We start from the raw sequence: 15,055 nt of genomic DNA on the forward strand, positions 1-15,055 counted from the left end.
ATCTCTGGTCAGTAAGTTGTTAAGAACAGGCTACATATAGTTAGATAATGATGGAAAACAAATTTGGTGCACTCTGGTCTTTTTGTTATTGTTGCTAGTTAAGGACAGAAAATCCATTCCTTTACCATTACCAAAGTCCATTACCGCCTCCCACCAACTCCCAGGACCCATGTCTTCCCCCATCAAGAGCACAGCTTCTCTAACCTAAATAGGAAAAGAATTTGAAGCAGAATAGATACATGTGTATGTATAACTGAATCACTTTGCTGTACACCTGAAACTAACACAACATTGTTAATCAACTATGCTCTAATATAAAATAAAAATTAAAAAAACAAAGAACATCTACTCTTGCCCTTATACTCCATTTCCCCCAGTCAGGACAGGCTGTTAGTACTCATTATTCTTAGGAGGAAAAGAGCAACAAACAAACAAACAAAAAACCAAGCTGGCTCTGAAAGACAATGTTTCTTCCCAATCTCTCCAGGGGCTGCCCTGGGGCAAAGCTAGCTGCGCCCAGCTTAGACATGGGGTATCTAACTGTGGGATTTATTGTTTCAGGACCCCATCCCCATCCCCCATTCCTAACCCCCCATACCTTTCCTCCCACATCTGAGATAACTGCCCTGCTACACAATAATTCACCCCATGCTCCAAGCAGTGCCAATATCACATATATTACTTTATTATTTGGTCATTGGCTTTCCAATGCAAGTGAAAAAATAATTTAAACTAATTATATGTACAGAGGCTTGGTTAGTTTTTCCCAAGAACTTCCAGAAAGATCCCCAGCCCCTTATATAGCAAAGAAGGGTTACCGTTAACATCTATACAAAACTCCACCTATAAAAGTCGCATGTGTAGAAAGGTTTCTTTATTATAAGCATCACGTTTGGGGAACAGGAAGGGTTGGGGGTGGGAGGTGGAGGAACGTGTGCAGGGGGGTGGTCCACACACACCTGCCCTGACTAGTCCTGTGTAGGAGGCTGTGGCTGGTGAGGCTCAGGTGATCTGCAGTGGGGTCTCCAACATCTCCATTAGGAAGGTGTCAATGGGTGTGTCCCCGATGAGCTTGAAAAAGAAGAGGTGCTCCAGGCATTTCAAGCCAATGGAGCGCAAGGCCGGGAGACGCAGCAGCAGCTTGGCAAACCTGTGAAGAAGCAAGGAGACATTAAGAACTGGGGGACCAGCATGCACGGGGCAGCTGCTGGCATGAGGCAGCTCATTTGGTCTTCTTGACCAATCTGTGATTAGAAGAAAGAGCCTGGTTGGGGAGACTAAGGCAGTTGGAGAATCTCTAATTCTGGAGAGCTTCAGAAATAGGCTAGAGGTCTTGTTATGCTTCTTAAAGGTGGAAGTTGGATCCTGTGACCTCTTGAGAATCTCTTGAATTCTGTGGCCACATCCCAGAATTGCCCTCAGCACCCCCATTCGTGGTGGGTAAGAGGAAGAGCTAGGCTGCTTATGCTGACTCACATCTCCAGCCCTAACCAGCTGGGGCTCCTTACATTCTCTGTGCCTGGGGATTCCTGGGAAGATTTGCCTAAGCATTTAGAACAGCATAGCACGGCGAACGTGCAGAATCCACAGGGGCTGTCGCCACTCGCTGAACGTGTTTGTGTACAAACCACACACCAGGCAGCGAGATAGGTTCTGGGATTCAGGAAGAGCCCCCCACTCTCAGGACCAGCAGTTCTCATCTCCTTGCTGGACTATGCTTTTCCTCATACTGCACTTAACTTTAAGCAATGAGACCTCAATGTGCCTCAGTTACCACATTTCTGTTACCCGTTTATAACCACTTTGTACATCAGCTTCATAGTCTGTGCTTACTTTTATTTTGTTTTGTTTATTTTTTTGCCTAAGTGTGACTTCCTTTTTTAAATTTTTTGAAAATTTTTATTGAAATATAGTTGATTTACAATGTTGTGTTAGTTTCAGGTGTACAGCAAAGTGACTCCATTTTATATATATATATATATATATATATATATATATATATACATACATATATATATATTCATTTTTAGATTCTTTTCCATTATAGGTTATTACAAGATATTGAATATAGTTCCCTGTGCTATATAGTGGTCCTTGTTGGTTGTCTATTTTATATATAGTAGTGTGTATATTTGAATCCCAAACTCCTAATTTTTCCCTCCCCCCCTTTCACCTTTGGTAATCATAAGTTTCTTTTCTATGTCTGTGAGTCTATTTCTGTTTTGTAAATAAGTTCATTTATACCAATATTTTAGATTCCACATATAATCAGTGTCATATATTTGTCTTTCTTTGTCTGATTTACTTCACTTAGTATGATAATCTCTAGCCACTATGGAGAATAGTATGCAGGTTCCTTAAAAAACTAAAAATAGAGCTACCATACAATCCAGCAATCCCACTCCTGGGCATATATCCGGAGAAAATTCTAATTCAAAAAGATTCATGCACCCCTATGTTCACTGCAGCACTGTTTACAATAACCAGGTCATGGAAGCAACCTAAATGTCCATCAGCAGATGAATGGATAAAAAGGATGTGTGGGGGTGTGTGTATACACACACACACACACACACACACACACACACACACACACACACACTGGAATATTACTCAACCATAAAAAATAATGAAATAATGCCATTTGCAGCAACATGGATGTGCTTACCTTTCAGTTAGGAAGAGAGACAGAAAATAGTAGCCTTCACCCCTGAGGGGCCCACAGTCTGGAGAGATAATACACACACCCATGCCTACACACACACTCACATATGCCTCCCACACATGTGCACACACACACCCTCACCCCTCTCACACATACACACACGTGTGCACACACATTCAGTTGCACTCTTATACACCCTCACGCACATGAGCTTGCACATATTCACACGTGTAAAAGTATACACACACATTCTCCTCCATTCTCACCTGCCCTCACACACTGGTACACCCCACACACACAAATGCATGTGTACACACACACACACACACACACACTCTTCTATAATTAAGGACCTTCGTTGTAAGGCTCACCAAAGGGAAAGAGACTAGTGTGTGAAGGAATTAGCCTCACACATACAGGGTCCTTTTCAGGCTCCTCAATCTGCCACATTTCCAACATGCTTCTGTGGTCCTTCTTCATCTCTCAAAATCCTTTTTGCCAGTGAAGCTTATTTTTAATGTTATTAATGATAATGACTGGAAATCAAATAACTCTACTCACAATTTCCAATAAAAAGTACAGGAATCAAAATCTTGTTAGTCACGGTGGCCTTAAATCAGCAACTTCCAGTTGGGCTGGATCATCACTGGACGTCACAACATTATTTCACGAGAAGTTTCCAAATTGGAGTTTTAATACTCCTCGAAAATGCGTATAGGTCTATATTCATGCCAAAAGAAGTTTTAAGGAAATGTGGCAATATAAGAAGAACAGAGTGGCACCATCTAAAAAGGTAAGAATTACCTCCCTACATGGAAAAATTAAAGGTCTATACCAAGGCCGACGTACACCTTCAAAACGTTTGATTAGAAAGCCTCTGAGTGGGACTTCCCTGGCAGTCCAGTGGTTAGGGTTATATGCTTCCACTGCAGGGAGCACAGGTTTGATCCCTGGTCAGGGAGCTAAGATCCCACAGGCCTCTCCATGTGGCAAAAAAAAAAAAAAAAAAGGAAGCCTCTGAGTGCATCTGAATGGTATCACCATTAGATAAGAACAAGGAAGCTGAGCTCCTGGTCATGGCTCAGCCATGAAAGAGGTTTATGTAATTAGGCAAAGGAAACGGCTTCTTTATAAAGTGTGAAGTTAGGCTGACATTAGCTTTGAAAACATATTTTTTTTCCTCTAAAAATGCCAAAGTTTTACAATGTGTAAAATGCTAACCATTCTAGACGAAAACTATTATATATAGAATGGATAAACAACAAGGGCCTACTGTATAGCACAGGGAACTATATTCAACACCTTGTGATAAACTATAATAAAAAGTATATGAAAAAGAATGTATATATATACATATAACCATCACTGTGCTGCACAGCAGAAATTAACACATTGTAAATCAACTATACTTCAAGAAAATAATTTTTTAAAAAATGCTAACCGTAAGACTGCTGTCTTTGCTGTCTGTCCCAGGTTTGGGAGCTAAGATCAGGATGTAGAAATAAACACACCCGCTAATAGCCATAGCCACAGGGCGGCCGTCACATTCCTCGCTCACATGTTTGGCAACAAGGGGGACTCACAGCCTTTGAAGGCACCTGCTTTGTGAGAGAGAGAAGGTTCCTGCAAGTTCTGGCCCCTCCTGAGTTTTGATCTCTGCTTCTGGCTAGAGGAAGCAGAACTCGCCTCTGTGAGGTGTATTTCTGAAAAGTCTCCACCGAGTGGCAGCCCTCCACCACCAAGAAAACGGCCTTGACAGGGCTCGTGTGCCACCAGGAACCCCTTCAACCACTTTCTGCAAACCAGAGGTGACCAGCCTTCGGCACATTTGCCCACATGGTTGAGCCAAGTGACATCCCTGACGGACCTGCTCAGCATCAGAGTGGTCACTCGCTGTCCAGGCTGTACTGGATGCACCCAAGGGACATGCAGGGGCCCAGTCCCTGCACTCCCTCCCTGAACTCCCAGGCCCTGCCCTGGGCCAGCGAACAAGTGTTGGCATCTCTGCCTAGTGCCTGGGTGCCGCCCAGTCCCCTAGCAGTCCCCTTCCTGGGAAAACAGGCAAGTTCCAAAGTTTTTTAAAGTGTTATTCATTAGAAACAATGTAAATGTCAACCACAGAGTGATGACTAGATACATTAGGATACACCCGTCCTGTGAAATATTACAAAATCATTGAAAATAAGAATTTTGTACTTTTTAATATCTGATAAAATGCCTAAAATAGCTAATGGAGCAAAATAATATGCCAAACCATATGATTTCAGATCTGTAAATATACATTTCTATGTATACATACATTGATACACAAAGCTGCTAGAAAGAAATATACCTCCCAAATTTACAATCAGTTTATATTACCCTATTTATTTAAAAAAAATTTCCTTGTTTCCTACCAAAGCATGCTTAGCTTTTATAATAAGATAAAATAGAGTTCTGCCTTTTAAAGAGGTAAACAGCACTACCTAGAGCCAAGTCCAGGAAAAGGACGAATATGAGCCTTCCTAGTCCTAATGCCCTGCACACAATATGTGCACACAGACACACAGATACACACACACACACACACACATGAGTAATGCTGCCTTACAGCTGGGAGATTCGGTGGATATCATCCAGCACAGGGCTTTCAGTCAGCTCTCACTGGCCAGAAGCTGAGCTGATGCTGGCAGCCAGGCCCTGCTTGTTGGGTAGGGCTCTTTCAATCTCACCCACTTCAGATGTAGGAGAGGCTGCCAGAAGCCTATCAAAATCTATTCTCCCCTTCTTCCTTGGCATCCAGCTGCACACATTCTCCAGTCTCCTTCTCGGCTAGCTGGTCCATGTGACCAAGTTATAGCCAATGGAAGTGAGTAAAGGGAGGGGGTACCCTTTCCAGGTCAATGTGTTGCCCATATAGCCTCACATCTCCTCTTTCCCTTCCATCATCAGCATACAAAGCACAATGAGACTCGGCGACATGGTGGAACCCCAAGAAGGAAGGAGCCTGGGTCCCTGAGCTATGGTGTGGAAGAAAATCCCTGCACTAGACTGATCACCCATCCAGGACTGATTTGTGAGGAAGAAATAAACTTGTGTTCACAACTATTGACATTTGGGAAGTCTGTTGTCACAGCTTAGTCTCCACAACACACAAGACCTGCTCATTTATTGTATCAACTGGCTGGACCCCACTCACACAGATGCGTTCATTGCCTGTGATAAAAAACGAGCTCAGCCTCTTCTGGACAACTGAGAGATAGTGGCTTATGATCCAGGAAAAATGGGCTAATGTAAATTAGACTCCACAAAGGAATAAAAGTCATCAGTGAGAATTGGGAGCATAGGTAATTAATCCTAAAAACAAACTCACGCCTTTAAAGACGTTTTTTTCAAGTTTCATTTTCCATTTGCTGTGAGGTTTGAGGATCGTATTCTCTGTTTTTAACTAGAGTTAGTGGAGGAGGAAAACTTTTATTCAGCTGTACTTGGGGGAAACATTTGGGAAAAGGATTTTTTTAACCATTCAGGAATACTGGTAGATGGCCTCAGAAATCCTCTGACCGATGTCTTCCTTTTCAGACAAGAAGCCCAGACCCAGGACGTTGCCAGAGGCTACAGATGGCACCCTTGGGGCCAGCGGTCACCTCTCCTGGCTACCAAAGCCTGTACCTTTTACTGCAGGGGGGCTTCCATGAGGGCAAAGCAGAAAGCAATGCAGTCACACTGAAAAGCACAAGCTCTTCGAAATCAGACAAACTTGGGTTCACAAACTGCCCCACCATGCACCAGCTCTGTGACCCTGGGCAAGATTCCTTTCTGAGCCTTGGGGCCTCTTTAGAAATTAGAGCTAAGGAGTCCCACCATCGTTCGTTCACTGGGGTGTTCATTCAACATTTAAAGATGAATACTAATTGTTAGGCTCTGATGCCAAAGTGGTGAACAGTGGGTGAACAAGACAGACGAGACCTCCGGTTTCATGGAGCCAGTGTCTGAGTAGCTTTGAGACGGTTGTGAAAAAATCTAGACAGTGCCTGCTGCATGTCACCATTCATTAATGGCAGATCAGAAGAGTTGCTGCGGTTGTTACCATTCTTCCAGGACTCCCTCACCTGCCTGGTTGTTCTGGGTACTTCTGCTTGGTGTAGGCTTCAAGGGTGGCATAAACCTTCTCTCGCAGAGTCTCCACCTCAGAGGGGTTGGACAGACCCTTGGCATCTGAAAAAGACAGCTGATTCAACCTCTCCTTACACACCTCTGAGGGACACCCTTCTATAGAGTCTGTGCCCATTCACACAGGCCACCTCCCGCAGAGTTACGAGAGATACGCTGGATGGGGGACATTGTGAAATACGCAAAGCCAGCCCTTTGCGCCCTCACACCTCCTTGCTGTGCCCAATCTACCCAATAATATCTTGGAGCAAATATACGCACTGCTGACTCCAAGGAGGAGAGTTGTCTTTTATCTGAGCCATTCTAGAAATACTACCTTCATACATTTATTGAGTGCTTACTATGTGCTAAGCATGGACTGAATAAAGAGATGGGGTACAAAAACCAGACAGACCCACATCCTGCATCAATTAACAGACCACCTAATTCAGGAGATGAAGCATGTGCATCAATGACTATGGAATTCTGAATACTCATCTTTCTTGACCCACAGCAGCATCTGAAGAAGCTGATCACTTCCTCCTTCTTGAAATGCTTTTCCTCCCTGGACCCCCCAGGACACTACTCTTTGGCTCTTCCCTGACTCACTCACTGCCCCTTCTCGGGCTTCTTTGCTGGCTCTTCCTTTTATCTGCAACCTCTAAATATCACCATGCCCCAGGGCTTAGCCCTCAACCCTCTGCTCTGCAATGCCTCTACTTTACTCCTGGTCTCAGAGCCTTGCATGCCAGGTCTAGGCTGATAGCTCTCAAATGTACATCCCCGGTCCTGCCTCTTCTCCGAACTCCAGACTCACAGAAACAATTGCTTCCAGGAGAGCCACTCTTGGACATTTACTATCCATCTCAGATTCTCATGTCCAAAGTCCTGATTCCTAACCACCCACCCTTTGAAACGCCATTTCAGTAAATGAAATCTCTGATTTTCTGAGTGTTCAAGAAAACAAAATGAAAAGTTCTGAGAATTCTATTTAATACCTCTCTTTCTTTCACACCCTATCAGCAAATCCCATTGGCTCTGCCTAAAAAATATATGTAGAAACTGACCACTTTTTACTGCCTTCTTTTCTACTACCCTAGCCCTCTGGCATCTCTCGTCCTCCCCGCTTGCTCCCAAACATGCACACTCCGTGCCCATTTGAGACCCTTTTCAAGATGGCTCAAGGAGCAGAGGCCATGACGAGTTGACTCTTTGTCCTCCCGGGGATAGGTCTCCTGGCCCTCCTTTATCTGTCTCTGCTGAGCTAGAGGACTGGAGAACATCAGAGCACTGGGGGCCGACCATGGAGGAGAGCTAAGCATGACGCACTCACCTGGGTTAAACAGCACGATGGCTCGTAGGCAGCCCAGCTCCGACTTATCCATCTGCATGTCTTTCATTTTGGAGACCAGCTCAGTCAGAACTCTGTTCACAGGAAACAATGGCAGGTGATGAGAAAATCATGAATACCAGGTCAAGGGCTGATCAAATGAATGCAACCAATATTTATCATGTACCCACCCCCTTTTCCAGGAGATGTGCTAGGTACTAGGGGCACAGAGATGAATAAGATACACTCCCTGATCTCAGAGACCTCACAGTTTAATTAAAGAAACAGACACAGAAGCAATACGTAACAGCAACACAAAGCCAATAACTGACATGATCAAAGTCCCAGGGAACACCAAGGATGAGGCAGTGAACACAGAGAGGAAGCTGGAAAGGCAGCCTAGAGGATTGGGGAATTGGCAGAAATGCAACGGGCAGAGCAGGGTGAGGGCATTGCAGGTCTGGAAGAACACCGTGAAGGACGGCGTTCCGTGACAGGGCAGAAATTTCTAGACACCATCAAGAGGGCTGAGTCAACTGAAGACCATGATGGTCTCCATGTGGAACATGTTGTGGGAAAAGGCAGGGAAGGAGTGGGGATATCTTAGATGGACGTGAGCATGGCCCTGGAAGACCATTGATGAAATGGGGGCGGGAAGGAACCACAGGGCCCTGGCATTGGACAGAGAGACTATTTTCAATCTTACTCTTCCTTTCCCAGTTCTCCATCCTGTCACCTGCCCATTCATCTCTCATCTCTTTAAATCACCTGGCTTAATTTTCCTTTAGAACCAAGTAAGGCACAGAATCCCAGACTGAGGCTGTGGCTCTTATAGCAGGATTCCCCCAGAGAGCCTGGTGCAGAGACCAGCAAAAACATCAGCTCATCTTTCTCAGATTCCTAAAGTCAGATCCTAAACCCTCATTCCCATCCAGGCCCCCTTGGATAAGCAGTTCAAACCCCCCACTCCCACCTTACTAGGGAATGTCCATAATACAGTCTCTCCCCTGGAAAGCTTTAGGGATAATAGGGTCTTTCATCTGCCAGCAACTCTGTTGGCCTCTGACTGACTCCATCTCCTTGGATTACCATTTCTTTTAATCCCTTTCTCATTCCCCAGATTTATGTTATCATGTGCTTAATGGTCTCTGCTTCCAGCCAGTACAGCTGATTGGGCTGTCCATCCTACATCCCAACACTACCCACAGGTACACACACACACATGCACACATGTATACACACACACATACAAGCGCCGGAAGCAGAATAGAGCAACCTGTCAAAGATGGAGCCAACCCCAGCACTGTGAGCACTGCTCCGGTGGACGTGTAAACCCGTGGCCAGAAGGATGCCATCCTGCACAGAAACTGAGCGGTGGGAAAAGGAGGCGATCAGCAATTCATTCCACCCTGCAAGAATAAGAAGGAGGCCTTGAGGGAAACCTGACCACACTCTTGCTTCATTGATAATCATCCAAGGCATGTATTATTATCCTTTGGAATAAAAGCAGAACCGGAAATCCAGGGAGGTCAAAAACTAGTTCCAGACGACATCACTAATTAGTGAGGGAAAAAAGAGTAAGACTGGGGTCCCCTGACTCGTGGGTATGCTCCTCCCCCACAGTCTCCCCAATGCAGCCCAGAATGGCAGCTTGAGGACAAGGACTCTTTTTTCCCTCCAGTCCATCAACAAATATGGATTGAACACTTAACGGGTCATGGTCACTGCTAGCTGCCATGGTAGATAAAGCAAGTATACCCTGCAGTGTCTGCCCCCAGGACCTGACAACCTAGTTTTACTTCTTAGGCGTTGTTTAGTAGCACCCAGCACGGCATGTAACTTTCCATCTACACTCAGGGATCACTCATTATCTAATAAGGATGAAATAAGTGGACTGGCTCCCCAGGCTCAGTGAATCTTCATGAAATTTCCCTGCTGGCTCCATGACAAAGAGGAGATTTGGCATATGTCAACTGCACAGTGTCCCAGAAATGGGAGGCTAGAGAGATTACAGCATGTAGAATCTTAAAATAGGAAGGGACCCTGGAATCCATCTAGTAAAAGCCTGAGCAAAAATCTTTGGCTTCCCCTATTTCGCCTATGAAATGGGAATATCTCTATTTTCCAATTTCATAACAGTAATGAAGCACAGCTTCAGATTGTCTTGAATAACAATTGTTTAGCTGTCTTTGAAAATTAAATGCAAATTATAAAGGCTGTATAAAATTTGCAGGGAAAAAGAGCCTCTCTTGGTCACTAAAAGGATTCTAGGAAGCAGTTTAAGAGAACCAATGGACAGAAAAATCTCATTAAATAGAAAATTCTCACCTTCTTGTAAACCTGCCTTGTTTTTTCTGTGTTTTTTTTGTGGTTTTTTTTTTTGTGTGTGTGGTATGCGGGCCTCTCACTGTTGTGGCCTCTCCCGTTGCAGAGCACAGGCTCCGGACATGCAGGCTCAGCAGCCATGGCTCACAGGCCCAGCCGCTCCGCAGCATGTGGGATCCTCCCGGACCGGGGCACGAATCCGTGTCCCCTGTATCGGCAGACAGACTCTCAACCACTGCGCCACCAGGGAAGCCCATTCCTGCCTTGTTTTTTAAATTATGTGTGTATTTAAAAAGTTATTTTTCTCTGATAATGAAATGCATGTAGAAACTAATAAAAATTTCATCAAGTATAAAAGAGAAAATGTAAATATTAAAAAAAAGAATCGTGGGCTTCCCTGGTGGCGCAGTGGTTGAGAGTCCGCCTGCCGATGCAGGGGACACGGGTTCGTGCCCTGGTCCGGGGGGATCCCGCGTGCCGCGGAGCGGCTGGGCCCGTGAGCCGTGGCCGCTGGGCCTGCGCGTCCGGAGCCTGTGCTCCGCAACGGGGGAGGCCGCGGCAGTGGGAGGCCCGCATACCGCAAAAAAAAAAAAAAAAAAAAAAGAATCGTATTCCTCCATTAACAGTGTTTCATTTGGAAATGAAAGTTTTGGGGGAGGACCATCCAAATTTCAGAGCTTACCAATAATATAAAAAAGAACATCCTCGCATAAGGTTATCCTGTCTCAACAAGGTGCACAGCTTGGATGGGTTACAGCTCCATCAGGTCACTTGTTTTAGGATCCCAAGGGTAATTTCAAAATGGCAACCCAAGAAGAAAGGAGCCCTGGTATCCCTTACCTGCCCGGAGCAGAATGACCTGGTCCTCCAAGGTGAGGTCAGAGAAGTGGGGAATACGCTTGGCCCATTCAACGAGAGTAAAGAGCTGCTTGTCAGCAGCATGGCATATGTTGGTGACAGGGTCATTTGTCTAAAAAAGGAACAAAGTACTCTGAATGGACAGGTTCTAGGACTCAAACATACTCCTTCCCCATCTCCAGCCCCCTCCAAGAAATGGGAGATGGATGGAGATCTAAGACCACCTACCGAATTCTCCATGTTCATGTCACCGTAGGATTCTGTCTTTGGTTCAACAGCAAGTTCAGCCTCCAGAATCCTCTCCACGGGCATATCTTCATGGCCACTACTGGCACATTCTGCCTCACTCTCAGCCCGCTCCCGGCTTCTCTGCCTTTCTTCTTGCACAGCTGCCAGGGACAAGGACATGCAGACGTTACTATATGCCCAGGGAAACTTTGGGAAAGTCATTTACAACCCTAAGCCTCATTTTCCTCCTCTGTAAAATGGGCATCATGGTGGTAATGAATCAGAGATGCTGTCATGTTAACAGATGAAACCAAGAAAGCAGAGCTGAGCTGTTATCTTATGCCTGTGCCAAACTATGGGTTTTTTCAGTCCAAAGTCTTTCCAGTTCATTATGGTGACCACTCTAAGAAGTGTGCCTTTTAAGCTTTAATAACGTCCAATTCTGTCCTTTTTTTAAATGAACCACTGTCTCCTTGCATGCTGTCTCCCCTATCCTTCCTCCACCTGCTACCTCTAATAAATCATGAGCCTGCAATAGTTAAGTAACAAGCACATTACTCTAAAAACTCCGTCTGTCAGATCCTGTGCATCATCCTTGGCATTCACGTCCCATTAGGTCTGCCCCTAGTGCACCGGCCTGAACACAGCATCACCTGATCTGACTTGTCAGGGAAGATCTTCAGGGAGCCATGTGGGTATTTAGTAAGCGAAAGGGTGGAATAATGTCACCTAGATGACATTTCAGAATCAGCAGCTGATTTGGGAGGTGGGGAAGGGTACACAGGCAAAGGTGGAGGCTGGAATTTTCTCAGATTCCCCAAGTTTAGGGTTTTCATCAAAGAACCCTCTGGGTCTGTACATTAGAATGTCAGGCAGACCCCTTTCCCAATTCTGTGCTCTTCACTGGGAGAACAGTCTCTATGGGGTTAGTTTCCATCCTCTCGAAAGCTTCAGTTTCCATCTTCTTATTCCCAGTAGCAATAAGCAGAATTCAATACTGGCACACATTTTCTAAATCCCAAGAATCAAGAAAATTATACTCTAAGCAGTGGCCAAGAGGGACCTCAGTGACAGCTATTCCATGAGCAACTTCTACCTCTCATCTCCTCTCCTTTCCTCCTCTTTGTCCACTTTCCAAGGCACCTCCTACTCTCTGAGCCACAAGGCTGCGGAATGAACTGGGACTGGATGCTGGACATGTAGTTTGTCACGCAAGTGATATTATTGATCTCTCAAAGTAGGTCAGAGAAGGGTCTGACAGCACAAATACAGCTGATACATCACCGTCTCTAATAGAGACACACCAAGAAACCTCAAGATGAGAATGATATTCAGGGGTTGAGAGGGAGGGAGGGTAGGAAGGAAGGAGTAAAGGAAGAAAAGAAAGAGAGATTAAAGCATGAGAGTAAGAAGAAGAAATGGATGAGAAAGAGAGCAGAGAGGACAAAATAGGAGAAGAGCAAAAGTCATGTACCTTGGAGTCAAAGAAATATTTTTCAAAATGGGCCCGATCACTTCCTAGCTAGTAACGTCGGACATGGTACTCAGTTTACAAAGCCTCAGTTTCCTTATATGTACAGTGGGGATATAGTACTTACCTGAGATTGTTTTATGAAGATTAAATGAAACAATTATTTTAAAGTGTTTTGAAAAGTAGCATTTCCCCTCCCCTTGGCCTCTCTTTACACTCTCGGGCTCTGCTCTGGTCCTCTCTCTATCCCCGTTTTTGACCTCTTCCTCCCTCTCCCTGTTTCTCTTTTCCCCTCCTCCTTTCTTTCTGTCCGTTCTGTTAGCCTTCATTCACTAACAACATACAGAAACTCTCATATGTGTTTTTATCATCAGTTGGATTTGCTGGTTAAAGTTGAACGCTTCTTGTATTAATTTTTTTTTAAAGTAGGTTAATGGGCTTCTATTTGTCTTGATTTGAAAAGATGGGGGAGGGCTTCCCTGGTGGTGCAGTTGTTGAGAGTCCGCCTGCCGATGCAGGGCATGCGGGTTCATGCCCGGGTCTGGGAGGATCCCACATGCCGCGGAGCGGCTGGGCTCGTGAGCCATGGCCGCTGGGCCTGCGTGTCCGGAGCCTGTGCTCCGCAACGGGAGAGGCCGCAACAGTGAGAGGCCCATATACTGAAAAAAATAGAAAAGATGGGGGAAAGCAAACCAAGTTCCTCTTGTGGCCCTCAATTGATTTCTTCTACAGATTTGTAACACTCAAGGAAAATAACCTTCAAGCTCCAAAGAAAATAACCTTGGCTTCAGGGAATTAGATTCTAATTCCAATTTTGCAATTAACTGAGTGATCCTTTGCTATTCAGTTCTCCTTTTTGTGACACAAATCTTACTGTCATCAATGAGGAGTCATGTATCTGTTGTTGAAGGAAATCTTCTATGGCACATTTTGAGCCACTGCTGCTCAGTACATCAGGGTACATTGAGGGGCCAGTGGGATCTAAAACAGGATTTTCCGTTAGTCCAACATACATTTATTGTGATGTTAAAATAGCCAAAATTTATGGAGCCCTTTCTCTGTGTCAGAATTATGCTCAACACTTTTCATAATTATATTTCATTTAACCCCCACGAGAACCCTCTGAAATGCTATGAACCACAGAGAAGTTAGGTAACCTGTCTGAGGTCACAGAGCTAGAAAGTGGTGAAGCTAGCATGTAGACCCAGGCTGGCTGCCTCCTTAGCTTACCCCTGACTCCAAGGCTCTGGGCTGTTTGGATTAATAGACCCACAGGAATGTGAAGTGCTGACCACAAATTGCCTCAAAAATAATCCATTCTCTTTACTACCCAAACCACATTATATGACCCAAAATTATAGAACTAGACTTCCCCAGAACCCCTGAGGATCATTTGGTGGCCTGGAAGTCAGAGGGTCCCAGTCCTACACCCACTCTGCCATTAGCTTGCCATGTAAGCTTAGGCAAGACCCTTAGCCTCTCAGAACCTCTGCTTCTTCTTTCAGGACATGAATGTATTACATCAGACAATAGCAAATGTCCACTCCAGCTTCACCATTATGTACCCTGGCTTTAGGCAGGTGAATTATGAGCCCACCCCAATTTCACCTCTTTCTGTCTGTCCAACTATCTAAGAATGTAAATTCCATAGTATCACTCAGTAATCTGTTCCAGGATTTTATTATTCTTGTCCTCAAAAAAGTGTCTGAACTGAGCTCCAAATTCTGTAAATGAAGGCCAGAAATGATAGTGGCGAAGGAAAGGCTGTCCAGTAACTTTTTTAAAGTGACCCTTCATATAGTGAGATGAGGAATTGATTCACTTCTTTGCCTTCTCTTTGTCAGGGTAAATAGTATCAATTCCTTTAGCAATTTCTCAGAGAGCCCCTTTCCCCCTCCTAATCTTTACTACTCAGCTTTTCATCACTCTTGTTGCTCCACATTATTTTTTTTTTAATACAGGAACCAAAACTGGCCTCTCTTTGCTATGAAAGAATCGTAATACTAGGTTTAAAAGAAGGACTGCCCAGGCTCTTACAACCCACATG

At 44.8% G+C, this 15,055-nt stretch overlaps 1 protein-coding gene across 2 annotated transcripts in view; it reads right to left on the reverse strand.

Moving 5' to 3' along the window:
• Positions 1–857: 857 nt before the first annotated feature.
• The window catches only part of RXRG (retinoid X receptor gamma), a 43,188-nt gene continuing 28,990 nt past the window's right edge, over positions 858–15,055 (reverse strand). For both annotated transcript variants that reach the window (XM_059072912.2, XM_059072920.2), the window contains 6 exons: positions 11,538–11,698; positions 11,292–11,421; positions 9,403–9,535; positions 8,130–8,221; positions 6,757–6,862; positions 858–1,150 (listed from right to left, as the gene is read on the reverse strand). In XM_059072912.2, the coding sequence (XP_058928895.1) occupies positions 1,003–1,150; positions 6,757–6,862; positions 8,130–8,221; positions 9,403–9,535; positions 11,292–11,421; positions 11,538–11,698 (770 nt within the window). In that variant the 3' untranslated portion in view covers positions 858–1,002. The remainder of the gene's footprint in view (positions 1,151–6,756; positions 6,863–8,129; positions 8,222–9,402; positions 9,536–11,291; positions 11,422–11,537; positions 11,699–15,055) is intronic.

Source organism: Kogia breviceps, chromosome 1 (genome assembly GCF_026419965.1).
Source record: "Kogia breviceps isolate mKogBre1 chromosome 1, mKogBre1 haplotype 1, whole genome shotgun sequence".
NCBI classification, from domain to species: domain Eukaryota; kingdom Metazoa; phylum Chordata; class Mammalia; order Artiodactyla; family Physeteridae; genus Kogia; species Kogia breviceps.